Source organism: Meriones unguiculatus, chromosome 4, assembly GCF_030254825.1.
Source record: "Meriones unguiculatus strain TT.TT164.6M chromosome 4, Bangor_MerUng_6.1, whole genome shotgun sequence".
Taxonomy (NCBI): Eukaryota; Metazoa; Chordata; class Mammalia; order Rodentia; family Muridae; genus Meriones; species Meriones unguiculatus.
In genome coordinates, this window is record NC_083352.1 from 15,011,501 (window position 1) to 15,038,879 (window position 27,379).

General features: G+C 48.5%; 1 protein-coding gene across 4 annotated transcripts; it reads left to right on the forward strand.

Annotated features, from left to right (window-relative positions):
• Positions 1–1,642: 1,642 nt before the first annotated feature.
• Positions 1,643–25,966, forward strand: Plat (plasminogen activator, tissue type). Of its 4 annotated transcripts, XM_060381466.1 has the most exons (15): positions 1,649–1,817; positions 10,240–10,295; positions 11,607–11,695; positions 12,674–12,716; positions 15,335–15,472; positions 15,780–15,890; positions 16,207–16,381; positions 17,120–17,211; positions 18,703–18,877; positions 19,936–20,021; positions 21,245–21,440; positions 21,739–21,875; positions 21,978–22,118; positions 23,692–23,855; positions 25,105–25,966. In XM_060381466.1, the coding sequence occupies exons 3-15, from the start codon at positions 11,633–11,635 to the stop codon at positions 25,261–25,263; spliced, it is 1,680 nt and encodes a 559-aa protein (XP_060237449.1). In that variant the 5' UTR covers positions 1,649–1,817; positions 10,240–10,295; positions 11,607–11,632; the 3' UTR covers positions 25,264–25,966. The 4 variants fall into 4 exon arrangements, with proteins under 4 accessions (XP_060237451.1, XP_060237449.1, XP_021506153.1 ...); XM_021650478.2 differs by lacking the exon at positions 10,240–10,295 and having other exon boundaries at positions 1,651–1,817; XM_060381467.1 differs by lacking the exons at positions 1,649–1,817; positions 10,240–10,295 and adding an exon at positions 1,991–2,011.
• Positions 25,967–27,379: the final 1,413 nt, after the last annotated feature.

The window sequence follows — 27,379 nt, forward strand, 5'->3', positions numbered from 1 at the left end:
AGTATGGGTGAGGAGTTACCTTCCAGGGGCAAGAAGAAAAGTTACACCACAGAAGAAAAGTTCCTTGCCACCATAGTGTTTGTTAATAGCCCACACATATATCCTCTGGGAGAAGTGGGCCAGGGGGAGGCGGGTCTGTGAGCCTTGGATCTTAGCAGGGTCTAAGTTCAAGACAGGACCAACCATGGCATGCCATTCAGGGGCACTGTACCCCAGTAGGACCCAGTAATGCCATCTGAATACTAACCTCATTTATCTTTGAAAACTCAGTTTCCCCTTAGCAGGAGGCTCTCTCAGCCAGTAAGCCAGTAAGCCTGCCTCCTGGTTAACAGCGACACTGCCAGCGCCTTTCCTTGGGCTTTCCAGGAATCCCATCACCTCTTATTTAGTTCTTGGTCTTACTTAGTTCTTGTCCTGCTGCCTCGTCACCTGTCCACTGCCCTGACAAAGCGCTCACTGAGCCTTGTGGCCCCACAGGTGGCACGCACGCACTCTGCAGAGAGAACCCCATCACAGAAGCTAGCCTTAGAGATTCTTCCTTCACCCTTCTTTTTCTTATCAGTCAGTCCCCGTGTTATCGCACTTGGATTTATTTGATTTCTCATGAGAGCAAAGGGCTTCTAGGCAAGTTTCCCAGGTTGTGATGTCACCAAGATTTATTTTCATCGTCCCTCCCCCATGGCAATCCTTTGACTAAAATCAAAGTTCCCATTGTCATGGTATCAGCTTCTCATGCCTACGTCTGGCTCCCCCAGCTCCCTGCAGTTTGATTAGGGAAACAGACTCACAGGGGGTAGAAATCCGGGTCGGGGTGGGGGCTGGGGAGGTGGGTTCCGAGGCAGCCTGGTTTTAGCTGCTGTCTTTCCTTTGTGTGCACTTCAGCAAAGCACGGGGCACCTGTGGCTACTGAGAAAGCCTGCTCTGGGCTACACACCAGCGGAGAGCGACAGACTGAGGCCACTTGCTACCAGAGCCCCTCCTGTGTGTAGACAGCTGCAGAGGAAGACAACACCGGAATTCTGGGCGACCTGGGGGCTCTGGCTCTGCTGAGGTTTCTGTAGGTCGTGAAAGGGCTGTAGGCCATCAGAAGGGCAGTTTTCAGAAGCTTTCATTGCCCCTCCCCTGGTGGGGGGCTAGGGAAGGGGGTCTGAGGAGGATGGCTCGGGATGGAATTTCAGAGGGCTGAGGCGGAAGGACCTTTCCAGCCCTTCACTTTTCTCAATTTCTCCGAGAAGCCTCAGCCAAGGGTCAGAAGTAGGGAGAGCATCAACAGCTCTGCCGTCATGTGTTTTTTGTCCCCTGTCACTCCCAACCCGGCATACCGTCTGCCTGGTGGTTGATTGTCCGTGTGTCCTAAGGGGTAGCTGCTTCAAATTCCAGAAGCCCTCCCCTCCTCATCCTAGACAGGCGGGGCTGTTTATAACTATTAACTTGTAATCAAGACAGGGGCTTAGAGCACAGTCCCTTTTAGGCCTTTTGAGACCAGGATTTTAAAACAGGATGATTCTTAAGTCCCTTCCAACTCTGAAAATTCCTGTGATTCGATGACATCAGTACGGTGAATAATCAAGCTGGCGCCAAGCCAAGACTGGCTGTGCTCGCTCCTCGGCGTGCACTTCCTCCCCCTCCTTAGAGACCGGGTCACCCCGCATCTACCAGCACAGGAGAAACCCGCCTACACAGAGCCGCTGGCCCCACCCCTCCTTCATCCTTAAAATTGGTTTGCGCTGTGCAGGGAAGACAGAATCTGCGGGAACCCAGCAACAGCTCAGCACCAAGGAGCCCCTGCGAGGGTGGGAAAGAAGCAGGAACTCGAGGTACGTTGGATTTCTGCACCTTTTTGACAGCCGACTTCCCTTCTGTCCCTTTAACCTCTTTTTTTGGGGGGTGGGGGGTTGAGGGGAGACAAACAGCCAGTGAAGGAATGCTTCATGGAAGCACAGATTTGTAATTCAGAAAGAGGACCAGCTAGCATCCACACAGAAGGGAGAATTCTTTGCAACAACTCCAGGTAAGCTGAAGTGATTCGGAGAGGGAGAATAGGAGAGAGGTGTTTCTTGCACAAGTCTTGCTTGCACAACGAGGGGAGAAAGTAGAAAGAATGACTCTGGTTCTCTGAACAGACAATGGGAGAGGCGCTAAAGGGCAGTAACTCGATTCAGCTGTCTTGGAGAGCCAAGGGGGTCCTGGCGGGTGTTGTGTGGCAGCCTTCTTCCCTGAGTGGACCCACTAAGAACCAGGCTGGGCATCAGCGAGGGACATTTGCCTGCGAAGCATGATTAACTGGGCTGGGAGAGAGAAGCCGGGACTTTTCGGAGCTTCTCATTACCACTGGGAGTCAGGATGCAAAACTGCCTCTGATCTCTTGGAGCATTAATCACATCCTCTCAATGTTTTACCAATTTCACCCCTCGCTCACCATGCACCAATGCCTTTGCTTCCTCACACTGCAGCAGGGAAAGTCTAAAGGCTCTCTGGAGTCTATCAGGACCTTTGTTTTCTTAACCTCACAGAGACCGTGGGAGGATGGATGGTGGGGGAGGGAAGGAAAGTATGCTGAGCTCTCAGATAGCTAAGGACGACAAACTTGGCTGCAAAGCCCTGGAGTAGCAATGCCTTGTTTTATTGGCCACTTCATGGCAAGTGGCCAACTTGGAATGATTTTGTGGTCTTCCACAGCTGATAATGGAGTGGGACAGGGGGAGAGGGCATACACAAAATGCGTGTGTGGTGGTGGTGGCCGTTACAATCCTGTGAGCACATCACAAGAACAATTGGAGATCCAGACCCTGGGCTGTCCGGAACCAATCAGTGCCGGTCGGTAGCATGCCGAGTGTATGCTGCCAGTGAAGATTAAGTTATATTCAGTCCGGGGCCGGATACTGGCCACACTAAACGTCCTGCCCATTCCGTGTGAAGTGTTTTCAGGAGCCTGTATCTTGGTAGGAACCATGCAAGCTGCATACCCCCAGCCAGACTGAATTAGGGCAGACTTTCCAGGACAGCCCCGGATTACTTGGGAAGCCTCCTGTGAGATATACAGTCTGCTTCCTCCCGGACTTGGGATGCGTGATGCAGCCGGGAGGAGCTGAGGGGCATCTGTGTTTCCACCAAGGCTTTGAGGACTGATGAAACATAGAGCTGCGCACATTAATAGTCCTCGCCAAGCAGTGCACTCAGCCGAAGCCTGAGAGTGACTCAGAGCCGGCTGCAGGCTTCATCAACTGGAAAGACTGGTGTGAGCATTGTAAGGTGAAAACACATGTGGTTGTTGTCATTCTAATGACGGAGGCCACAGCTCATTAGCAATGGTAGTAAGCTTAGCGCCATTCAAAGCCTAAAGCTCACACCCTTCTCTCTGTGAGTGAGAGCCTTCTGCGGTCTGAGTGGAGAGGGTGCAGTCTGAGCACTTGGCAACTGTGCACCTATTGTCCTAGAATAGTTTTTGTGTTTTTTTGTTTTTCTCCCAGTGATTTCAGCTCTGATCTGATAAAATAGGATCATGGAGAACTGGAATATTCTGTTTATTCCTTTTGGGGAGCCGTTTGCTTTGGGCATACTGGCAGAAAATTCCTCACGAGGCACCTAAACGCAGAAATCAGGAACGAGTGAGAGCTTTGAGCTAGCAATGTGATGGGCCTCACTTCAAATGCAGTCGAGTGCCGATGACCCAGATTTCTAGAAAATCAGAGCTGGAGTCTGGGCTGTAGCTTGGCTGGCAGGGTGTTCACCTAGTGTGCAGGAGGCCGTTAGGCTTGATTCCTAGCACCATACACAGTGCGTGTGGTGAACAGCTGTGCTCAGGAGATGGGGCAAGAAGATTGGGAGTTCAAGGCTAGCCCAGGCTACATGAGATGTTATCTTGGGAAGAAAGAGAAAGAGAGGGAGAGAGAAGGAAGGAAGAAAGGAAAGAAAAAGTAAGCTCCAGGTGGAGATTCTCAAAGCCTTGGTCTTTTAATGCTGACTCAGCTGTCTACTTTCACCCTGCCTGGGAGACAAATTTTTATAGTTAGGAGTACAAGGTCAGATAAACTCAATTCCTGGTTACTGGAAAAGCAAATGAAGCAGATTGCCGGCCATGTAGCACACATTTTCTCTGGCATGTTCGAAGGCGCAGCCCAGGAGAGATGTGTCAGCCCAGCCTAGGAAACACAAGCCAGCTGTGCTCCGTGCAGTAAAGGACTGCGTGTCCTCAGAAGCGCTTGCCAAGCCACTGGCCAAGATCCTGGGGGTGACCTGTGATTGCCAGGTCCTGCTGAGGTGTACAGACTGTGTGCTGCTGCTCCCGACACACGTCAGGACAGAGACATCTAGGATTTTCTTTGGGGATTGACTTAGAAGACGCAAGTCCACCTGGACTCTCTGAAATGATCACTGCAGAGCTGGGGTGTAGCCCACACCTTGTAGACCTTTGTACTGAAAGTCCATCATGTGGAAGCAAATTAGTTTACATCTAAGGATTAAGGACTCCACATGGAAGCGGCCAGATGAGTCAAATTCCAAATTCCCAAAGAGCGTCAGAGGCCCTGCTGTGTGATGTAAATTGGCCTGGAAAAGGTAAATAAGAAAACAGATTGAGGGGGATACAGGCTGTCACTGTGCCTTCAGGAAATAATGGCTCCTGTTCATACCGCTCTCTGACACTGGGCAAGAGCATGACATTTTCGACGTCATATACGCTAGGAAGAGGAGTTTGTTCTTAACCGTGGAAGACCATGAGGACCCCGGAGAGCCTGGTGCCTCTTCTCTGTCAGTGGCTTGAGTCCTGCTGATGGGGGCATTCATGTCAATTGCAGTGCTCACACGCCATGTGTCAGGCTTCCGGGGTCTGTATCTATTACTTGTTTAATTTCGGGAAAATATACAAGGTGGAAATGATTAGCTCACCAGGAAGCCCAGGAAACTAAGGTTCAGACAGGCAACCTCGCCCACCCAGACCTGTAAGTGGTTCTTGGTGGTCTAAGTTGAGAGTTCAAGGGTCATGTTCCTTGCACTGAGAAATGCTAGCTCTTTCCAGGCACTTTAAGAATGTTACTAGCAAAGCTGGTTTGTAGCTTGGTGGTTGAACAGGCGCTTAGCATGTGCAAGGCTCTCTGGATCTAATCCATAGCACCAGAAATTAAAAACAAAATGTCACAAGCAAGTGTCATACAGGTACACACAGTTAGCGGGAAGAGGTCAGGGACTGGGATAGCTCAGGAGGCTTTGGAAGTTCTGTCTTGTTTTCACATCTGCAAAGTGATTAATAATTGCTATAAGGTGCTTTGAAAACTCAAAGCCAGCAAGTGATAGGTATTAAGATCCCTTCTGAGTCGGTGGCTTTCATCCAGGCACACTTCGCTGCAGTGCTACTTTTGGAAAGGCTGGTTAAGATTCAGACACATTCATGGGATGGCTTCATGAACACTTCTGACCATGACCTCCTGATTCAAGATGCTAGCATCTGGAGACAGACTGAGGCATTACCAGATTATTTCATTGCTAACTCATTGCACCTGGAGAGGGTGGCCTTCGCTTCAGGGAGTGGAAGGAGCCAAGGAGAATTGATGGATCCTGGATTTTCTTTGTTTAGACTCTTCAGAGTGAGCATTTCATGGCGTTGACGGGCTGAACTTGCTTTTTTTCAGGATATGAGGTCATTAAAGCTAGTTTCCTTTGTTTCTATCCCAAGAGGATGTCGGATACACTTCCTAAACCCACAACCAACACTTGCTTACTTCTGTCAAACCAGGCCACCTGGTGGGAGGGAGAGCAGGAGGGTCACCAAAGAGCATGGTTGTTTCAGGCTAATTCTATGTAGCTCGGACACAAGTCCTGCCTATGTGCTAAAAATGCTACACCTACTCTGATGGGGGGGCTGCCAGAGAGGGGTCTAATCAATTCATCTTCATCCCCTTGTAACTGGTCAACTTATAGCAAGAGACGAATTCTGCTATGTACTGGGGAGATGGGATCAGCGTTAGCCTCAGCTACCTCAGTTACATGGCAAATTTAAGGCCAGCCTGTGTTACATGAGACCCTGTATCAAAAAGGCAGACAGACAGACAGACAGACAGACAAAGAAGGAGGGAGAGAAGGAAGGAAGGAAAAAGGAAAACCTTCTTCTCTCTTTGTTATAAAGAACTCTGTTCAAAACTGAAAGGAGAAAATAAGTATTTGATTCATGGAAAATTACTTTTTTGAGAGGTTAAGAAATGCTTTTGAAAATCACATTTATTTATTTATTTGTGCATCTGTGTCCGTGTGTGTGACGCACAGGCATACTTGGGATCAGAGAACAACCTCTAGGAGTTGATTCTCTTCCCCACCACGTGGGACCCTAGGATTGAACGCAGGTGCCTTAACCTGCTGAGCCATCTCATCAGCCGAAGAGTTTCTTCTAGGATGGTAGATTTTGAAAATAGTTTGGCTGGGTGTGGCCCTGCAAGCCTGTAATAGCAGCACTCAGTAAGCAAGCGTGGGAAGATCAAAAGTTCAAGGCCAGTCTGAGGGATCCAGCAAGTTCTAAGCCAGCCTGGGCTACATAGGGGGATCCTGTCTAAAATAAAACAACAACAAAAACCAAACAGCAAGGCCCCAGAAACAAAAGACCAAGGGCTAGGAATGTAGGTCAACAGTGGAGCCTAACTTGTTCAGCATGATTTTTTAATTACTGGTATGTTTACTCCCTACGAAAGGAGGCAAATAAAACCCATAGACTGAACGGTCTTTGGGAGGCAGAAGTGGGCATTGGGGGCTGTCTCTGCTTAGATGAGGAAAAGCAAGGCGATTTTCCTTTCTTTTGAGGGAGGGTCTCTGCCTGGCTGGACCTTGATATGTAGTCCAGGTTGGCCTCAAATTTGTTGTGGTCCTTGTCCCTCTGCTTCTAAGCACTAAGGTTCCAGGAGTGTGCCACTAAGACAGGCCCAAAGATGAGCTTTCCCAGGCCCAGTTCCTACTGAATCGACTCAGCTCACCTCTCTGTGGTGGTGCAGGAGCTCAGGAGACTTCTTTTCTCCTTTGTCAGCTTTGTGGGCTGTGGTGGTTGAGTGTGGGTGGGAGTGTGGCTTCAAGGCCATGTGTTATTTTAGGGTTATTGTTCCTGACTGTCCAACTCCAATCTCCGTGGAATTTTCAATTCCAATAAGAATAAGAACCCAGGGTGTCCTTGGCAAAGATGGAAGCAGTACAGCCTAGCACAGAGTCCAAAATTTGACAGTGCGTTTCCAAGTGGCCTTCCCCTGTCAGGCTCTGGCCTCTTCTAGCTTGCTGGCTCCCTTGCTCAAGTACAGAGTTCAAGGCCTCCCACGCACCAACACTGAAGTAAACAACAGCATAACTGACACACAACCTCAGACCCAACGCATATAGCTGATCACATGTATATAGGTCCTATATCACAAATCACTTTCCTATATACTATAAAGAAAGGAGCTATGGCTGGTGTATGAGTGAAAGCACTTTATCCATTTACAGAAAAAAGAGCTCGGAAGGAGCCCCCCCGAGAGTGTATCCACCTGGGTTTGCTTTGCTGGGAGTTCCCTTTCTGTTTCAGTATGGGGAGCAGCACCATATTTTGCCAGTTTTCCTTTCTGTGAATGAGTTCTTACATTCCTTGCTAAGAGCAGACTTTGTTGGGGGAAAACAGCTTTGTGAGAGGATGCGGTCATGCAAAGGCCCTGAGGACGTATCACCTGCCTTTTCCACCTTTTCCACCTGCCTTTTCTGTCAACCTGCTTATCACTGTTCCAGTAGCTTTGTCCAATCCAGGATCAAGCAGTCACTGCCTGGCATCCATCAAGGTGGCATGCTTCTGATACCACATCCCTCTCTCAAAATGGCCCATGCTCTTGGCTCTCAGGAACAGTCTATCGCCAGCTTCTAGCAAGCTCGCTATCTTCTTCCCTTTCCCCCATCACTTGCAGATGAGGGGGAAGTTAATGGTGTCACGGTTGCCATGGCTGACAGGACTGCACGTGGCATCCAGATGGAGTTGCCCGTGAGATGCACATGTATTTCAGAAGAAGATTCAGCTGGCAAATGCAGTTGTGCAGGCTGCATACCTCACAGGAATGCCTGCACACACTTCCTGGAAATGTAGACTGAGCTCTGTTGGCAAAGCCATACTCCCTGTATCTTCTAGTTCATATAGAAGCTTTGTCAACTTGCCAAGTCCTGAGCCTGCTGAGCTACCACTAAAGAAAGCGCTTCTTTCAAATCTGTAAAATCAACTTCTGGCAAGGGTGGGCGCTCCGGGGCTGGGACTCCAGAACCTGGAGGTGAGAAGTCTTACAGCATTCTATCACCTCCCAGTATTCAGGGATTACTAGCACAACAAAAGTTAAGACAGTCGTCTTTGCTGCCTCTCCCATCCCTTCTCTTCCTTCTTTCCTCCTTCTTGCTTGCATATTTTCTTTTGTTTTTGTTTCATTTTAGTTCCTTAATGATAGTGGGAAATTACTATATATGCAAAATGAAGAGGACACAGGAAAAAACAAGTTTATGCCATCTGTATGCTTAAAGCCAGCCTCAGGTGCAGTCCTTAACTCCCACGCTGGCCTCCTGTGAGCACGCATGAACACCTCTGGTGAGCTCCAGGAGTGCATCCCCCATGCTGCAAGCCTCCAGGTTAGGTCTGCTTTATTTTTTGCCCCTGCATTGCTCGTGACCTCACCACCCACCTCTCCCACAAAATCGAACATGGCTTTCCTCCGTCGCTTTCTCCCACTTTGGGACCACACTGTTTTTCATTTGGCATGTGATTCATTTCCCCATCATCCTCTTAGGATGTGTGGTTCATCCAGCCATCCAGCAGCTTGCTCCATGGAGTGAGAAAAGAGCTGTTTATATGTCTCTTATGTGCAACTCATTGTCACTGGCTCAAGGCCCAGCAAGGCCAAAAGCTCAGACGCAGACAAGCTCCTGTCTCCTGTGGAGAAGGGGCCTCCCATGATTCAATGGGCTGTTGGCATCTTCACAGCTAGCCCTCTTTACCTGCTGGCCCTTCTGTCCTGTTGTCCAGAAGCAGAGCTGGCTTCCTGGGGAGGGGTGAGTGTTTGTATCAGCAATGCACTTTTAAACTCTGCATTTATCTGACACCTAGAGAGCCTTTAGTTAGGTGGCCATGGTGGGGAATTCCTGTATTTCCAGCGTGGTGGTTTGAATGAGAGTGACCCCCACCCATATTTGAATGCTTGGGGTGGGCTTTGAGGTTTAAAAATCCCACACTGTTCCCAATTAGCTCCCCCTCCCCATCCTCCTGCTTATGGCTCAAGATGTTAGTGCTCAGCTTCTTCTCCATGCCAAGCCTGCCTGCTGCAAGCTCCCTGCCATTCTGGTCACGGACTGACTCACCCTCAGACATTGTGAGCAAACCCCCAACCCTCAGCTAAATGCTTTCTTTTATAAGTTGCCTTGGACTCGGTACTGTGTTCACAGCAATAGAAAAGTCACTAAGAAACCCAGCATTCCAGGGGTTGAAACAGGATTGGACTAGTTTCTCTGTCATCGATACCAAACTGGCTCCATAGCAAGATCCTATCACAGAACGGCAAAAATAACCCCAGTAACTTAGTAGGTGTTGAGAACAGAGACCCAGAAAGCCGCCCCCCCCCCCTCCGTGGGCTGATTGATTGGAAAAGGGGGAGGGGTGGGTTTCTGAATCACATCTGTAAAAGTGTTCAGATACTTCCTATCCTCTCGGCTACCAGGTGGTGAAGGTGGGAAAATCAGGAGGGATCTGCACGCACATCTAACTTAAGGGTGAATTCGGGTGGAAGGTTGGGGAAACTGGGAAAGGGAAAGGTTAAAGAAAGCTAAGAAAGGGAAAATTACCCATGGAAGGATTCCGCATGCCTGTTCGGGCGGCCTCCACTGCCACTTCCTTCCTTCTGGGATTGCCAAAGACAGGTGCTAGCGCAGCTGGCCCCAGTCCACCCTGCCAGGCGCAGGTCAAGAAGAGCAGAGATCCTGGGAGCCCTTCCACCCCTGCCATTGGGGACTAGTCATGGAGGGCAGGTCCAGCAGGACAGGACTCCTGCATTTTCTCACAGGACCACTTCTGTTGCCTTCCTCCCCCAGCACCCTCTCTCTCTCCCTCACAGCTTTGTGGTCCCTCCCCCAGGGCTCTGGGCTCCCTCCACAGTGACTATTCTCCCTCCTCTGCCTGTAAGCATCATCCCAGCATGCACTTTCTCACTGAACCACTGTTGCTCTACTCCTCTTGCCTGACTTCCCTACCTCCTCGGAATTCCCTCCCAGAAGCCTCAGATGAATCCAGAGGACAGCAGTCTCCAAGCTCAGCCTTGGAGCTGAAGGTATCTTGGGACCCAGAAAAAGGATAGGTGGAACTCCCAAAAGGCAGTTCTTTTCAAAGACACAGAGAAGTCAGATCCTGCTAACTTCTGAGCCAGTGGCTTCTGGGTGCCTGAGTGGCCAGGGGTGGGAGTCAGAGTTGTTGTGACTGAAGGGAAATGAGTCAGGGAAGGGAAGTCCTGCTTTGATGTTGTGGATGGAGGAGTGAGAGGGCTTGCCAGGCCACAAAACAACCAGGCCAATTAACCTACTTTCAGACCCAAAGCAGAAAGCTGGGGGAAGGCAAGTGGAAACTGGATCTGGGGGTCAAGGGAGATGTGAGTCCACTGACCAAACAGCAAGTGCTGCCAGTTTCTGCAGATCTGCTCTTCACCAGATCTTTGAATCAACATAACAAGAGACAGATATTCCAAAGGGAACAGGGGCCGACATGGAGGGAGCCTTCCCTTTGATGGAAGAAGGAGCCCATGCCTCAGACACAGCATCATCCGTTACAGTCACCAAAGCCAGGGCATCTGAGGCAGGTGGCTGGGCACCGTCACATGCCAGCAGTCGAATCCCTACAGCTACTTTTGAGATAGTCAGAGAGGACTCCTAGTTCACCCCCAACCCAGGGATTCCTTCCCAGGAAGCTGGGCCCAGGTGATGTGGGCCTGACTGGCCACGAAGTACCAGAGACAATCTTACTTTTCAGCCCACAGGGGCCTCTGGGAAAAACCACCTTTAGCAACCACGATCCATCCATCAGCAGATAACTAGACAAGCAAGATGAGGTGTAAGCAAACAATGGAATATTGTTCAGCCTCAAAAAGAGCAAGCGCTCTACAGTGTGGATGACCTTTCGAGATATCATGCTAGGTGACCTACATCTATAAAGGTGTGAAAGGGACAGACATGTGTGATTACATGTCTATGATATATGCAAATAGTCAAAATCACAGGCATAGAAAGTAGAATGACGGCCAAAGGTTGGGAGAGCAAAGAGCCGTTCTTTAACGACTAAGGGATTTCGGTTCACTGTGATCAAGTTCTGCAAAAGGATGGGGTGATGGGATTCAGGCACAGCAGTATTGTGCGTGTTTAAAGCTGAATATTTAATACTTAAGGTGGTTAATTTAATACCACTACATACTCTCCATGCACACTCACACACCTATATCTCTGTCTCTAGACAGACAGATGTATGTAAGATCTCCCAATGTCTGCAAGAGTCAGTGCTGGAAGGGTCACCTGAAATAAAGCCACAGTTCTGAATTTCCTTTGTCCTTCCACATCGCTTGCTTCATTGCTTTTATTTTTCTTCTAAAACTTAGGGGACACCGAAGAAACGGGGAGCAAAATGAAGAGTGAGCTGCTGTGTGTTCTGCTGCTTTGCGGGGTGGTTTTCACGTTGCCTGACAAGGTAGGTCCACCTCGAGCCTCACCTCCACGCCTCACCCCATCAGGTCACCAGACCCAGGTGTTGGTGGTGTAACCAGGAATCTTCATGCTCCCAAGTACGTCAGGGTGGGAGAAGTTCCCAGGACGGGTCACAGACACGCAGCACACGCTCTCCTTTGGATAGGGTACTTAGGATTCGAGTCCCAGCAGTAGAATCTGGCCACGGCTCTGACTTAAAACAGTTCTTAATGTGCTTCCCTGCCTTTGACTGTCTGTGTGGAGCCGTCTTGTTAAAGGGTATGTTTGAGAGAGCATGGTGGTGCCTATGTACGATCCCACCAGTGAGGAGGCCAAGGCAGGATGGTCACACATTTGAGATTAACACAGGCTTCAAAGAACCAAGGCCCAGTGATAAAAGAGCTTCTGAAGGGCCCAGGGTGTGGGCCCCAGCCCAGGGGGGTCCTAAGAAAAGACAGGCAAAATGAGCCATGGAACCTGATGGGAACAGAAGCTGTACACACTTTCCAAAAGCTCATCTCAACACAGAGCACTAGGTAAAGGCCAAATGAGCAACACCCGGGCAGAGGATTTTTCGAGAAGATAGCATCCTATTGGCCCCATGAAGGACCAAGGACCTGCGGCTTTACTGTCCACTGGAATCCACTAACCGAGTGCTCCTACTTAAATTTAAAGTGAATGAAACCATATTGGGAACTCAGATCACCAGCCACACTTGGCTACATTTTAAGCAGTCTGTGGCCATCTGGAATTAGTGACTACCACATTGGACGAGACAAATGGGAAGCATTTCTGTTGTGCCAAAAGTTTTTTGGAGGCTGGGGGGAAAGGGGAGGGAGAAGCAGGGCACTAGGTGTGTAGAAAGAGCATATATTTGACAAAAGGCTATGAAAATGATATTCTAAAGGGCAGCTCCTTATCCAGCGGCACCTGATCGTCCCCAGCCTGGGCTAACCCTTCCTCTGTTCTGGTCTCTCTGCAGGGATTGCACAACAGGTTCAGAAGAGGAGCCCGGTCCTACAGAGGTGAGGGGAGGTTGAGACAGGCAGTCCCAGGCCTCATACTGCTTTTGACTGTCAGTGGATCAATCTTTCAACCTAGTACCCACTTGCGAGATCGTTGTGAGATCTTCCGGGTGCTTTCGTGACGATGCCTGCTTACTCACCATTTGCGGCTCAGCTGTAGCAAGCCAGCCCAGTTCCCAGGGGAAGCTTTCCAGGCTGTCAGGAGATAATAAAGCTGGTGACTGATAGCTGGGTGTGTGTGGTCTATAATACCAGCATTTGGGAGGCTGTGGCAGGAGGATCATGAGTTCAAGGCCAGTGTGGGACACGGTATGCAGAGATGAGAAAAAATCCCTTAAAGAAAGCAGATGACTCACCTACGGCTGTGAAAGGAGCCCACCCCCACCCCACAGCAGAGCCAGGAATGCTTAGCTGCTCAGCCTTCTGGGTGCTCCCGGGCTGTGGTCCCACCAGCATCCACTCAGTATCTGTTACTTCCCTGTGTGTCCATTGCTCCCTGTTGGTAAAACCTGGATAACTGACCTGGGCTAACTCACAGACACTTGGGGACAAGATTTTCTATGTAAGTTCACGTCTTGAGTTGATTCTAGGAAGCAAACGTTTCCGTCACGATTCCAAGAAGAGTAAAAACTGATTTGACTTTAAATCAAAGAACTCCTAAGTTCAGCTTTAAGTCCCAAACCTCCATTCCATTCTCTCTCTCTCTCTCTCTCTCTCTCTCTCTCTCTCTCTCTCTTCCCTTCCTCTCTTCCTTGGTCTCTGTTTGTCTCCATATCTCTCTGCCTCTCTCTACTCTCTCTCTACCTCTTCCCACTCCCTCCCTCTCCATCTTTCCATTTCTGTCTCTGACTCCCTACATCTCTCCCTCCCTCCCTTCTTTTTCCTCCTTTCCTTCTCTATCCTTCCCTCTTCTCTCCTCACTCTTTTTTTTTTATCTGGGCAGTTGGGGGAGTGAGAAGGTACTAGGCCTTTCTCTTAGTCATTTTCTTTCTTTTTTAGTTTTGTGGATTTTTGTTTTGTTTTGTTTTGTAGATAAAGTCTAATTATATAGCCCAGTCTGGACTGGGACTCGCCATGTAACTGAGGTAGGCCTCAAACTCAGCAATCCTCCTGCCTCCTGCCTGAGCCTCCTAGGTGCTGAGATTACAGACATTCACCACCAAGCCTAGCTTTGGAATACTTTTCAAAACACTGAAGAACAAATAAAGGGGTTCAGTGGCCCCAGTCTGTCTCTTGTGGCACTAACAGCCTTAGAGAATGAACTAGAATAGAGGGGGAGAGGTGTGTGGAATTAAGCAGCTCTGCTCAAGATGTGGCCTGAGTGAAGAGCCTGGCTCCCACAAGATGCTATCCCCCATCTAGGCCCAGCGTCCACTTTGTGGATAACAGCTCTCACTGGAGTTGGGTTTATCTGCCCTGCCAAGATCTGCTGTTTCTGTAAGCCAAGGTGATTTCAGCCTTAGCAAGATTATTGCAGACCTTTAGAATCTGGAGCAGGAATTGCCTCAGTTGCTGTAATCTTTGTCCCTTCAGCTTGAAGAGGAATAGAATTCCCTGGTATCACTGGCTCTTAGGCAGATACTAGATAAATAATATACGTCAGCAGAGTCAGACAAGAGTCTGACAAAGTAAAAGGCAGCTGTGCCAGTTCCGCTCTGCTTTCAGGTACTTTGTGGTCACGTCAAGACTTTCTTAGAAGAGGAGTTACTAAATGCCTGCTGTATTTTTGCTACATGAAAAATACTAATGCAAATAGCACATTTCCTGACAGATTTAACTGCCAATTTCCTCCATTTTAGCTAAAAGTGTGTCTTTTCTATATGGAAATACTCTTATGGAAACTCTCGTGACAGTTATACAGAGAGGTGTATTTTCAACTGATGCTGTTTGCTTGTTTTGAGACGGTTTCTCTCTGTAGCCCTGGCTCTTCTGGAACTTGCCCCTTAGATCAGGATGGCCTCAAATTCAGAGATCCACCTGCCTCCTGAGAGCCAGGATTACAGGCATGCACCACCACTACCCAGCTTTATTTTTGATTGGTTAAAGTGGGAAGGTAGACTATTACTTTATATAAATTTGTTTTCATAGTCAAAGTATCTCAAAACAAAGGTTCATCCAAAGAAGACAATAAAGAGTTCTTGTGAAAAAAAAATGTGTTTATCTTCATCGTATTCCTAAGGAATACACAGTAGATCATGGTCACCCTATCTATTGGGGATTGGTTCTAAGGCCTCCTTGGGATACCAAAATCTACTGATGCTTAAATCTTTTTTTTTTTTTTTGTAAAATGACATGATATTTGTATTAAAACCACCTTCTCATCTAACTTTAAATCACTTCCAGATTACCCATGATATCCAATGTAATATAAATGCTATAATTCCAGATATAAAAATAACTGGGCATTATAATGTGTTTTGTAAGGAATAATGACAAGGAAGAACCCCACCTATGTTCAGTACAGACTGTAGGCCTCACCACAGCTCCCCTGTAGACCTCACCACAGAACATGGAGGTACAGTGGGTTCATTGTCTGTTGACAGCAGAGGCAGGAGTGATGAGTCCTTCCTCTCTTTATGAGCGTGTCCCCAAAAGACAAAACCTGTTTCGTGTTGCAGCGACCTGCAGAGATGAGCAAACACAGACGACATACCAACAGCACCAGTCGTGGTTGCGCCCAATGCTCAGAAGCAGCCGGGTAGAATACTGCTGGTGCAGCAGTGGCCGGGCGCAGTGCCACTCTGTGCCTGTCAGAAGTACGTACCAGCTTCTCACGGATGCCTTGCCCTTGAGCTCAGGCTCGGGGCTCACACCCTTCCTCGCATATTCAGGTCTTCTGCATGTTTTGAGGGTCAGCTACCCAGGCAAAGGTGAAAGCATTCCGGAAATCTGAGGCGGGGGGGGCCTTCACTTGCCCAGGCTCGGGGAATGCTATGCATGCCTTGTAGTTGACAGTGGGGTTCGTGATGCTGTGAATCGTGGCACAGTGGCTGACACACAGTTTTAATCTTGCGTTCTCGGAGCCGCTTTGAAAGTCGGGGTTTCCCTGTTTGTGCCTGACAGGTTGCAGTGAACCGAGATGCTTCAACGGAGGCACATGTCAGCAGGCCCTGTATTTCTCCGACTTCGTCTGCCAATGCCCTGATGGATTTATCGGGAAGCGCTGTGACATAGGTGAGTGCTTTGACGGGTGGGTGTGAGAGGCATTCTGAAATTCTGCCTCTCTCATGGACCAGGAAAGGAAAGGAAATGTGTGCTGGAGGGCAGGGCCTAGGGGAGGAGAGCTGAGGTCATTTAGAGAATGACAGTACTGGGCCCAGTGGTCAAAGCCTGGAGTGTCAGTCCTGTCTGGCTTGGCTGCAGTATGTTGAGTGACCTTGCCCACCCAGCTCACTGAGCTCCAGAAGCTTCAGCAGCCAGTTAGCTTCAGCTGTGCCGAGGCAAGGCAGAGGTTCCCTTGAGAGCCCTTTGGTGTCCTTCTGTCAATCAGATACCAGAGCAACATGCTTTGAGGACCAGGGCATCACCTACAGGGGCACGTGGAGCACAGCAGAAAACGGGGCTGAGTGCATCAACTGGAACAGCAGTGTTCTGTCCCTGAAGCCCTACAATGCGAGGAGGCCGGATGCCATCAAGCTGGGCCTTGGGAATCATAATTACTGCAGGTAAGCAGTGTCTCCTGCAGCGTGGAGTATCTCTGGTGAGAAGTATCACATTCAGGGGAAGACTTCACCAATCGGTCATACATTTTATATATATATATACATACATACATGCATGCATACATGCATGTAGACATAGATATCTATGTAGATGGATGGAAAGATGATAAATATGTACATATATGAATACATACATAGCTATGTCAATGCATTTACATGTTGATGATTGATACACTGACACATAAATGGCAGGTAGGGCATTGGGTAGATAAACAGAGGTTGATTTGAAGGCATCAGCTCATGTTTCTGTGTGGCCATCTGAATCTGTAATCGTAGGGTAGACCAGGAGGCTTAGAACTCAGGCAGGAAGTGCCCTTGCTGTCTTGATGCTTTTAGACCTTAAACTAACTAGACAAGTCCACCTTCCTTTTCTGGGACAATTTACTTAAACTCAACTGATTGTGGGTGTTAACTACAGCTACAAAGCACCTTTATAGTGGTGCCTGGATCACTGTTTAATTACATGCTAGAGACTGCAGCTCAGCCATATTGACACATAGGCAGTTATTATATTCTCTTGTCAACTTGGCACTCTTACACATTTCCTTTTGCCATGCTTAATCCCCCAAATAAAGAGCATAATGAAGCCACGTTTCTGCCTAAAACTGTAAAATGTGACAGTGTTCAGGAGGGGAGGCTTCCTGGTTAACACTCACTGCTCGTCCCGGGCTGATTTTTCAGAAACCCAGACCGAGACTCGAAGCCCTGGTGCTACGTGTTTAAGGCAGGGAAGTACGCCTCAGAGTACTGCGGCACACCTGCTTGTCCGAAGGGTGAGTGACGGCCCTGCACCTTCCCCTGCACCATCTCCATGGGAGAGGCGTTCGGGAGGGTAACCCTTACATTCCGAGGAAGAAAGGAGCAGGCTAGGGGGCAGCCGCTGTGGCTGTGGTGAAGAGCATCTGAAGGCTCAGATCCCCATCCAGGCTTGTCATCCAGCGCGAGTTTAACCTGAGGCGATCCCCTACCACCCACCAATCTCCCAGAAAGCTGAGTAAGGCTGAACCCATAGTTGCTAGTCCTTTGGATTCTTTAAAAAATTCTTTCTTTCTTTCTTTTTTTTTTTTTTTTTTTTTGAGATTATAATTACACTCTTTCCCACTTCCCTTTCCTCTCTCCAAATCCTCCCATATATACCTTATCACTTTAAAAAAAATTCATGGCCTCTTTCCTCATTAACAGTTCTTACATGCATATAGATATACGTGTATATATGTGTGTATATGCATATATACATACATACAACACACATGCCCACCTATATATATATTCCCAAATATAACCTTCTCAGTCTGCATAATGTTAGTCATTATACAGGGCTGTATGTTTTCAGAGCTGACCATTTGGTACACTCTTCCCTGGAGAAGACTCTTCCCTCCCATTCTCAGCATTCCTTATTTGCCTATGGGTCTTTGTGCAGGGTTGAGGCCTGTGGGCTTTCCCCCATTCGCTTTGGAGGGTCTTTTGTGTTTTGTCCTTGGGCAGCCATGTTGGTGAGACTTTATGGATGTATCTTCTGACATTCCTAGAAGACCATTCCCTGATGGTCCCTGATGGATCAGCAAAACCCTGATCCCTGCGTCTCTTACAGTCTTTCTGCCCTCTCTTCTGAAATGATCCCTGAGCCTTAAGATGTAGTATCTGTACCCATTGGGACTGGCCTCCACATCCCCTCATTTTGTTTAGTTCTGGTTTTCTTTCTGTAAAGACCTCCATCTGTCCTGAAGAGGATTCCTTGATGAGTGTCAGGACTACACTTACTGCCGGGTAAAAGGACAGGTATTTGGAGTGTAGTTGGGATAAGACTGGCTTAGTAAAGTAGCAGTTCTTAGGTTCTCCTCCAAGATCCATGATTTCACCAGCCCTGGGTAGCAGGCTAGGTTTCCAGTACCGGCGATGGCTTCTCTTATTGATCCCTTCCTCATCTGGTCAACATGTGGGTTCAAGGATAAAGATAACTTTATCTTTCAACTACCCTGAAGTAGAGAGGCAAACATGGTCAGTTTCACCTGGAGGGGAACAAGGGCAGGAGGGGGCACATAGGTGGAAGAGGGCAAGGTTGGCAGAGCGAGGCTGAGAAAGCAGGGTTCCCAGCATGGCCCCGTTGCAGCACCCTGGTTCCCACGGCATGGGCTATCAGAGTAACCCCTAGAAGATCTTCGGCACCCTTTACCACTGGTGTGGCCCAGACCCTTTCCTGCTGGACCTCTGCCCTTGCTGCATCAACCTGTAAGCACTTAAACCTGAGATGTGTTTTGTTCCAGGAAAAAGCGAGGACTGCTACGTCGGAAAAGGCTTGACTTATCGCGGCACCCAAAGCCTCACCACATCCAAGGCCTCCTGCCTCCCGTGGAATTCCATGGTCCTGATAGGCAAGAGTTATACAGCCTGGAAGACCAACTCCCAGGCGCTCGGCCTGGGCAGACACAATTATTGCCGGTATGTGGCACAGGATCTAAGGGAGTCGGGTCCCAGCAGGGAGGCCTGGGCTATTGGGTGGGGAAAGATTCAGTGTTAAGCAGCTCATGGAAGATAATAGACGTTATCTGGACGAACCTGTTAGTTTTCTACAGTTAGACTTATTTTTGAGAAACATAAAAGATACATGGGTTTTTGGGGTTTTTTTTTGGTGAGGGTGGGATGGGGTATGTGTGTACCTGTTAGTGTGGGTACATGCATGATATATACCCACATATACCTGTACATATATGTATATATATATTCATATATATATATTCATATATATATATGTGTGTGTGTGTGTGTGTGTGTGTGTATATACCTATACATATGTGTAAGCTTCAGGTTGATATTCGGTATCTTTTTTCTTATTAATCTCTATGTTTATTTTTTGGGAGAGTTTCTTACTGACCCTGAAGCTATTCCGTTAGACTAGGCTGGCCAGTGAGTTTCAGGAGACTTTCCTCTGCCCCTGCGGCCCATTTGCCCTCAGGAGGAAGGCCACAGGGTCAGGTTGCCAAGCTTGATGTCTGTTTGGCTCATGCAAGGCATCACTATATAGCTCTGGCTTGTCTAGACCTCACTGTGTAGACAAGGCTCACCGGGAACTTACTATGGAGGGAGAGACCCGCCTGCCTCTGTCCCCTCAGCTCTGGGATTAAAGGTGTGCTCCAGAAAACCCAGTACTCCTGGCTTTTTAATGAGTTCTGGAAACTCAGACTCAGGACCTCATGCTAATGCCCCAACCCAAGCTACATAGAGTTTGCAAACAAAACCCGTATTCTTTTCCCACATGGCACTTCCATTATGTGGTGTTATTAAAAAAAATATATGTATATACAGATTAGCTTCCGGTTCCTCCCAACACTAAAAGAACCCATGGAATCTAAATGGAATTATCTTCCCCTGTGGTGGGCTTGCTGTAGTCAGATGGAATTTGGGATCCCTGCTCCTGGCTTCTTGGTTGTGCCATAGGTCTACATAGGCTCCTTCTGCTCCTGTGATGTGACTGAAAATCTCAAACTCTCATTCCCCAGGAACCCAGACGGGGATGCCAAACCCTGGTGCCATGTGCTGAAGGACGGAAGGTTAACATGGGAATACTGTGACGTGTCCCCTTGCTGTAAGGGCCATCTCACCACTCCCCCTTCCCCCAGGCCCACTTCTTCACTATTTTGTCTGCCACCTGCTGTGACCACCACTGTCTGATCTTCTGTATCTTCTGGACCTCCAGGAAGGCCAGGCCTTTGGGAGGTTGGGGGTCTTTCCTGACTGAAGCTATGGTAGACAGACTCACTTGTCCAGATCTGTGGTGGTAATGGGGAGGAACAGAAAGGAAGACCAACACGTCAGTTTCTCCTTGAATGTAATAGACTCCCCTTCTCTCTCTGAATACCCCTGTTGAAAGTAATGAAGGTCTGGGTAACTGTGAAGAGAAAGAGGTCTCACATTGTGGCTTCTTAGACAATCGTTGTGACCTTTCCCCGGCAGCCTGAGGACAAGGAGACTTTAGCATCCATTTTTTTTTTAAATGCCCTCAGAAGTCATGCTGGCCGGTCAAGTTCTGTGCACCTCCACACCTGCATAAAGCCCGTTTAACACAGGAACTAAGACGGTGAAAGAGGGTTGGAGACAGAAAACTCAAGTTGGCACGTGTCCCCAAAGTGAAAGTTTAGTTTGGAAATTGCTTGGTTTGGGGAATACACAGTTCCTGTGAATACACAGCTAAGCCCGAGTGTTCCTCAAAGAGTGCAACCTCTACCTGGAAAGTGAGACCTAAAGGGAACTCCCAGCCCAGGTCACCTCAGGAAGTCCACCAGGGGTCTCAGAGGCTACGGTGAGAGCCCCGTGAGGCGAGGCGGTGGGGCTTGACTTGGCCTTGAAGGGTGGATCAGGCTGAGTAGACAGAAAAGAAAGGGGGGTGGGGTGTCTCAGGAAGAAATCTGCATTATTTCTCAAGCTAAGAATCTGCTGTAGGCAAGATTGGAAGGGGTGACGCACAGAAGAAAGGTCCCTGCTTTTGGAGTCAGACAGGCCCAATCCCCATGTCACTGTAACCTTCTGCGACAGTTTTCCTGCCTTCCTGCAATTCGGTAGTGGGCAGCATAAAGTTACACACAGAGAATACTTAGCATGTCGCTGTGCTCAACAAAGGAACATTGTAGTTTCCCCCACCACAGAGACAATATGTTAGAGGGCAGTAGCTCTAAAAATTCAAGGTTCTGACAGAAAAAAAAAAAAAAAAAAAAAAACAAAACAAAAAAACAAAAAACTATGGTGGATTCTCTGAGCCCTTGTTTCCACCCTACAGGCCTGAACCCCATTTCTGTGTTCTTCCCTCTCTAGCCACCTGTGGCCTGAGGCAATACAAGCAGCCCCAGTTTCGAATTAAAGGAGGCCTCTTCACTGACATCACCTCGCACCCTTGGCAGGCTGCCATCTTTGTCAAGAACAGGAGGTCTCCCGGAGAGAGATTCTTGTGCGGAGGCGTGCTCATCAGTCCCTGCTGGGTCCTATCTGCCGCCCACTGCTTTCTAGAGAGGTATGGGTCTCCCCTCCTCTAAGGCCTTGGAACCAGCCCTTGGGAGTGACTCACAGAAATAAACAACAATTAAAGAAAATTATAAAACAGCTGGGCACAGGGCACACACCTGTAACCCCAGCACTCGGGGAGGCAGAGGCCTGTGGATCTCTCTGAGTTTGAGGTCAGCCTAGACAACGAGGCGAATCCAGGGCAGCCAAGGCTACACAGAGAAACCCTGTCTCAAAAAAAAAAAAAAAAAAAAAAAAAGGAAAAGAAAGAAAAATTTAAAAACAACCTAATGCTGTTTTTCTACCAGGTTTCCCCCTAATCGTCTTAAAATAGTCTTGGGCAGGACATACAGAGTGGTCCCTGGAGAGGAGGAACAGACATTTGAGATTGAAAAATATGTGGTCCATAAGGAATTTGATGACGACACTTACGACAATGACATTGGTAAAATGCTATTATTTTTGTACACCCTTCTCTCCCATCCCGGCCGGTCCCTCCTCTTACCTGCCCTAACACCAATGTGCTCCTCCTCTCCCTTTCTCCCAGCATTGCTGCAGCTGAAGTCAGATTCCAAGCAGTGTGCCCAGGAGAGCAGCTCTGTTGGCACTGCCTGCCTTCCTGAACCCGACCTGCAGCTTCCTGACTGGACAGAGTGTGAGCTGTCGGGATACGGCAAGCATGAGGCATGTAAGTGGAAGGAAGTCTTGGTCCCGTCTGTCTGCCCTGTGGTCAAGCAGATGGAGGGAAGTGGTCGCCCAATGCTCTGGTCCTGAGTTTGGCATGATACGGAAATGCAAGGAAGCGCTCTGCCTGCCCGTGAGACAAGAAGCCACCGTCTGCTTCCTTGTGTCACAGGAACGCTGTGCAGGTCACAGGAAGTTGGGACAGGGAGCTGCACTGAAGCACTTTACAGTCCAGTGGAGAGAGAGAGGGAGGGTCTGAATGGGAGGGTGTTCTTAGGCCCTGAAGTTGGGCAAGCTGAGTGCAAATCCCAAACTGGCATCAGGCTTAGCTTTGGGACGATGGGTGCATCATTCAGGTTTTGGATCATGGTGACAAATATGAGATCAATCAGCCTAAAGACAGGAAGCCTTTTTTATTTTGTGCTCATGGTTTTGGAAGTTTCAGACCCTGGTCTGTTGTCCCACTCTGGGTCTATGGCAAAACAGCACATCATCAGAGGAGCCCACAGCAGTGGGCAGGTCACCTTGTAGGGACACTTGAGTAAAGGGAGAGCCTGGGCCTCAGTGTCTCTTCCAAAGGCTTAACTCCCTTCTCCCAGAGCCACTTCCTAAAGCTCTATCATCTCCAAAGAGCACCACAGGTCTTGGACCAAACCTTGAGCACACTTTGAAGGAGTGATGATCCAAGCCAGAAGTGTATTTTTGTCTTCTTTTATGAAGGGGTCTCTTGATATTTCCTAGAGTGGTTTCAAACTTGCAATCCTATCTCAGTGTCCCAAGATTACAGGTGTGGACTATTAGATGGAGTGGCTGCTCAGTCTCCAAGTGGTTTCCCTAGTAAGGGGTACAGGGGTACTGACATGAACTCAGTGGCCAGCTCTTTGATCACCTCCCCCTGAAGGGGGTGTGGCCTTGCCAGGCTACAGAGGAAGATGATGCAGTCAACCTTGATGAGATTTAATAGGCTAGGGTCAGATGAAAGGGGAGGAGGACCTTCCCTGTCAGGGGACCAGGGAAAGGCCATAGGGGGAAGAAGAGGGGAGAGGTTGGGACTGGGAAGAGATGAGGGAGGGGGCTGCAGCAGGGATACAAAGTGAATAAATCATTATAGATAAAATTAAATTAAAAAAATTTTTTAATTACAGAAACCGTTTCCTCACTGCCAAAGTACAGAGCTAGCTCCCTGACTAAAGGATAAGGAATAAATGATATCATGCCTGACTAAATGGGTGGTTCTCACTTGGGGAGATTTCACTCCCCAGGCCACATGTGGCATTGTCTGGAATCACTGTGGCCACGGTGTCACGTGTCTAAGCTGATCCTGACCTTTGGTTAGGAGGGGAGGCTCCCAGGAAGCTGGGGTGTATATAGCCCATTCCCCATGACAGATAGTTATCTAGCTCAGCTGTCAGTGTCAGCTTGACCCCACCCTAGAGAACTGTTGGAAGTCCCAACAGTAAAACACGGGGAATGTCGCAGGAGATAACTTGATTTGTGCTAGCTGCTATGGGGAGATTTGGCGCTTTCTTCCCAAAAGTCTTGTTTAGGCCCTTAGACATCTGTGCCTTTCCTTTCAGCGTCCCCTTTCTTCTCTGACCGGCTGAAGGAGGCTCATGTCAGAGTGTATCCCTCCAGCCGCTGTACCTCAAAGCATCTGTTTAATAAAACCGTCACAAACAACATGCTGTGTGCTGGGGACACCCGAAGTGGAGGCAACCAGGACCTTCACGACGCATGCCAGGTACACGCGATGCCCCTGCGCTCGGGGTCCTCCTCTGCGCCCTTAGCCGAGGTGGGGGAGGGGGAGTGAGAGCCTCGGCGGAAAGTGTGATGCTGGGATTCAGAACTGGAGCTTCAGAGAAGAAAATGATAGAGAAAGGCCGAAGCATCTCAGATGCAAGAAATCTGAACAGCAGGAACATTTCCCATTTTGTAGACAGGAAACTCCACCTAGGGCAGGATTTCCTGTAAGCCTGACACGATAGGTAACTCAACATTTAAATCTTTGACTTGTGAAGGTGTTGGGGAGTGTGAGCCTGCTTCGTAGAATGAGGAAAGGCATCCCCAGACCTCCCCCTCCCCCCTCCCCCCAGGGATGCAAGATATGGATAGGATGTGAGAGTCTCCAAAGTTCCGCTTCAGCCTGTAAAGAAAAGCGCTTTAAGTTCTCAGTGCTGAGTCCAGTGGACTTGGTACTTTCATTTCCTACTTAGTAAGATGTTACGATGCTAGCACAGAGCAACTGCTGACATTAAGACCCAGACAGTAACCGCCTGATTAGGAAAAGTAAACCAGAGGTCATTAAGGCCACACAAGTTACAAGTAGCAGAGTCCAAATCAGATTTTGTTATTATTTTTAAATAGAGGGTCTCACTCTGTAGCCCTGGCTGGCCTGGAACTCTGTGTAGAAGAGGCTGGCCTCAAATTACAGAGATCTACCTGTCTCTCTCTCCTACATGTTTGGGTTTAAAGATGTATCCTACCATGGTACCATTCCAATCCAATTTTATTATCTGATTATAAGCAGTTCATTTTTGTGTTTTGGGTGCTAAGGATGGAATTCTTGGCTTTTTCACATGTCGGTAAGTGCTCTGCTGCTGAGCCAGTTAGTTATCTTAGGTCTTTTGGGTTTTAGTGGATAGGAACTTATTTACAGGCTTTTTGAGACAGTACTCACTCACTGTGTGGTCCTGGGTGGTACAGAACTCTATTTGTAGACCAGGTTGGCCTAGAACTCACAGAAATCCACCTCCCTCTGCCTTTTGAATGTTGTGATTAAAAGCACGAGTCACCATGCCAGACTCTTATACGATGTTTCACCAGAATTAGTAAGCAGCCTAACCTACACCATCAAGAGAGCTGAGCCTCAGGCATCCTTCTCTGAACCCTGTACTTGGAGGACCACGATCTTCATACCTCAAATAGCAACCCCAATTTCCTTCCAAACGTTCTGCCATGTGTGCAAGCAACCGATCTCTGTTCTTCCGCAGGGTGACTCGGGAGGGCCTCTGGTGTGCACGGTCAATAAGCACATGACTTTGGTTGGCATCATCAGCTGGGGCCTTGGCTGTGGGCAGAAGGATGTCCCTGGGGTATACACAAAGGTTACGAATTACCTGGACTGGATTCAAGACAACATGAAGCAATGACCGAGAGAGCCCAGCTCCTTGAATCCGGAGGAGGACCTGCCTCTCTCCTCTGCAGAAGACACACCTGAAAGGCCAAGTGCTCTTTACATGATCATCTTCATGAGCTCCCACTCAGCAGAGGGAAGGGGCCTCTGTAGGAGAGGACACAGCGTTCAGCTGTGATAGGTACTTGACAATTAAGTCTTCAGGGACGAAGGTCTGACTTTAGATCCTGCCTGACGAGGCGATGGGAAAATGCCAGCTGTCCTACAACTCCAGGATTTCAAAAAGGAAGACAGACCTAAGCCTCGTCCACCATCCTGTCTACCGGGCCACAAGATCTCAACAGGAAAACGCAACTTGATCTTTTAGGAGAGAAAGTTTCCATTGGGGGCAAGAATGGGTATTTATCGTCACAGGATGGTGCAGCTGGGAGAAGAAGGAAGGGTTGGCTGGCCAGATCACAGCTCCATAAAACCCTTGAAATCAAATATTCCCCACCCCTTCCTCACTCCTCAACTCTTGGGAGGGTACTCCCTTGTATACAATGTAAATCTTTTTATGAATTTCAGAGATGGTTTGGAGATGTGGTTTTAATAATTGATGAAATAGCATTAGCATATTTATATTATTAACCTATTTTAGTTTTTACTTTGTTACCATAATGCTGTATTATATTGTACTTAAATAATAAAATTCAGAGGTATTTTTCACACTTTTCAAATGGTACGTGTCCATGGCTTAATTGCATTCACATTTTTTGGAGTCAATTGAAAGACTTCCTCCTATTCAGTCAACATGTGGAAATCCTACTTACCCCCCACCCCGAGGCAATATGTTGGTGCCACCAAAAGTAGAAGTAGGGGGAGAGCCAGCATGGAACAGGAGGCATTTACAGAAACAGTAGAATGGAGCCAGTCACAGCGCAGCAGGGACCTCACTAGAACTCAGCTGTGGGGACCAGAAGGGGTCACCAGGAAAAATAGGATTCCAAAGGGTCGTCATACAGTAGGTAAGACTGGGTTAGTGGGCAGATGCAGGATGGCCAGTCCCTCCCGAGACCCTGAATTTCACTGTTGAAACTTGGCCGGAGAGCACAGAGACTGAGCAACACTTTGTCTTCCATGAACTTACAAAAACAAGTCTTTTAGGATCTATTTATTGTGTGGAGACGGTTATATGGGTGCCCTGGTGCTCATGTGGAGGTCAGAGGATACTCGAAGGAGTCAGCTCTTCTACCATGTGGAACCTGGGGATTAGGCTCAGGTCACCGGACTTGGTGGCAGGCATTTTGCTCACTGAGCCATCTTGCTGGCACAAAGCTACAACCAGCAACTGCTGGACCAGGGTCTTATGTGCTGAACAAGCACTCTAACACTGAGCTCTGCCTCCAACCAGATCCAAACCCTTGAACAGGACTGTAGATTGGATGCTAGGGACTCTGAGGGCCAAAGGAGTGCAGGAGGTGATACACCGAAGAAGCATCTGGGAAGTCAACCACACTCTGACCACAGATGGAGCAGACAGCTGCGTTACTCTATGAACAGAAACTCCAGCAACCCGGAGGGAAAAAAGCCCCGAGCCGGCCCTTTCCAACAGAGCAATGGCTCAACTCATGGGTCCGATTAGATGCTATTATCTTGGTTGTCTCCTCCTACCCCCGCCCCCATTCTGTTTTGTTTTTCTACTTCTCAGAAACAATAGCTCAAGGGCACACGAGTGTGCTGCTTACGTCCTGGACCTCTAGCATCTCCTCCTTAGTGTGTGTGTGAGGTGGGTGTCTGCGGGTACGCACACACACACAGTGCAGGTGTAGAAAGCCCGAGGACAGCTTTCAGAAGTCACTTCCTTGGGCCACAGGTGGGAGGATCAGACTTTAGGCCTGCGTGGGGCGCACTCTGCAGCTGATCTCTCTCTGGCCCTTTACACTGTCTTACCAGCCGTGGAGTACAACCCCTGTTCCTGCCATTGTCTCTGGCTTTCTTCATCACGGCTTTGTCCAAGAATCTATCTCCTGATGTAATGCTTGCTCTTGGGTGTGGCTGGTTAAATTTTCTCTTTTCTTTCTTTCTTTCTTGTTTTTTTTTTTTTTTTTTTTTAGGAAGAGAAGAAAGGTCTTTCTTATCTCTCTAGGTTT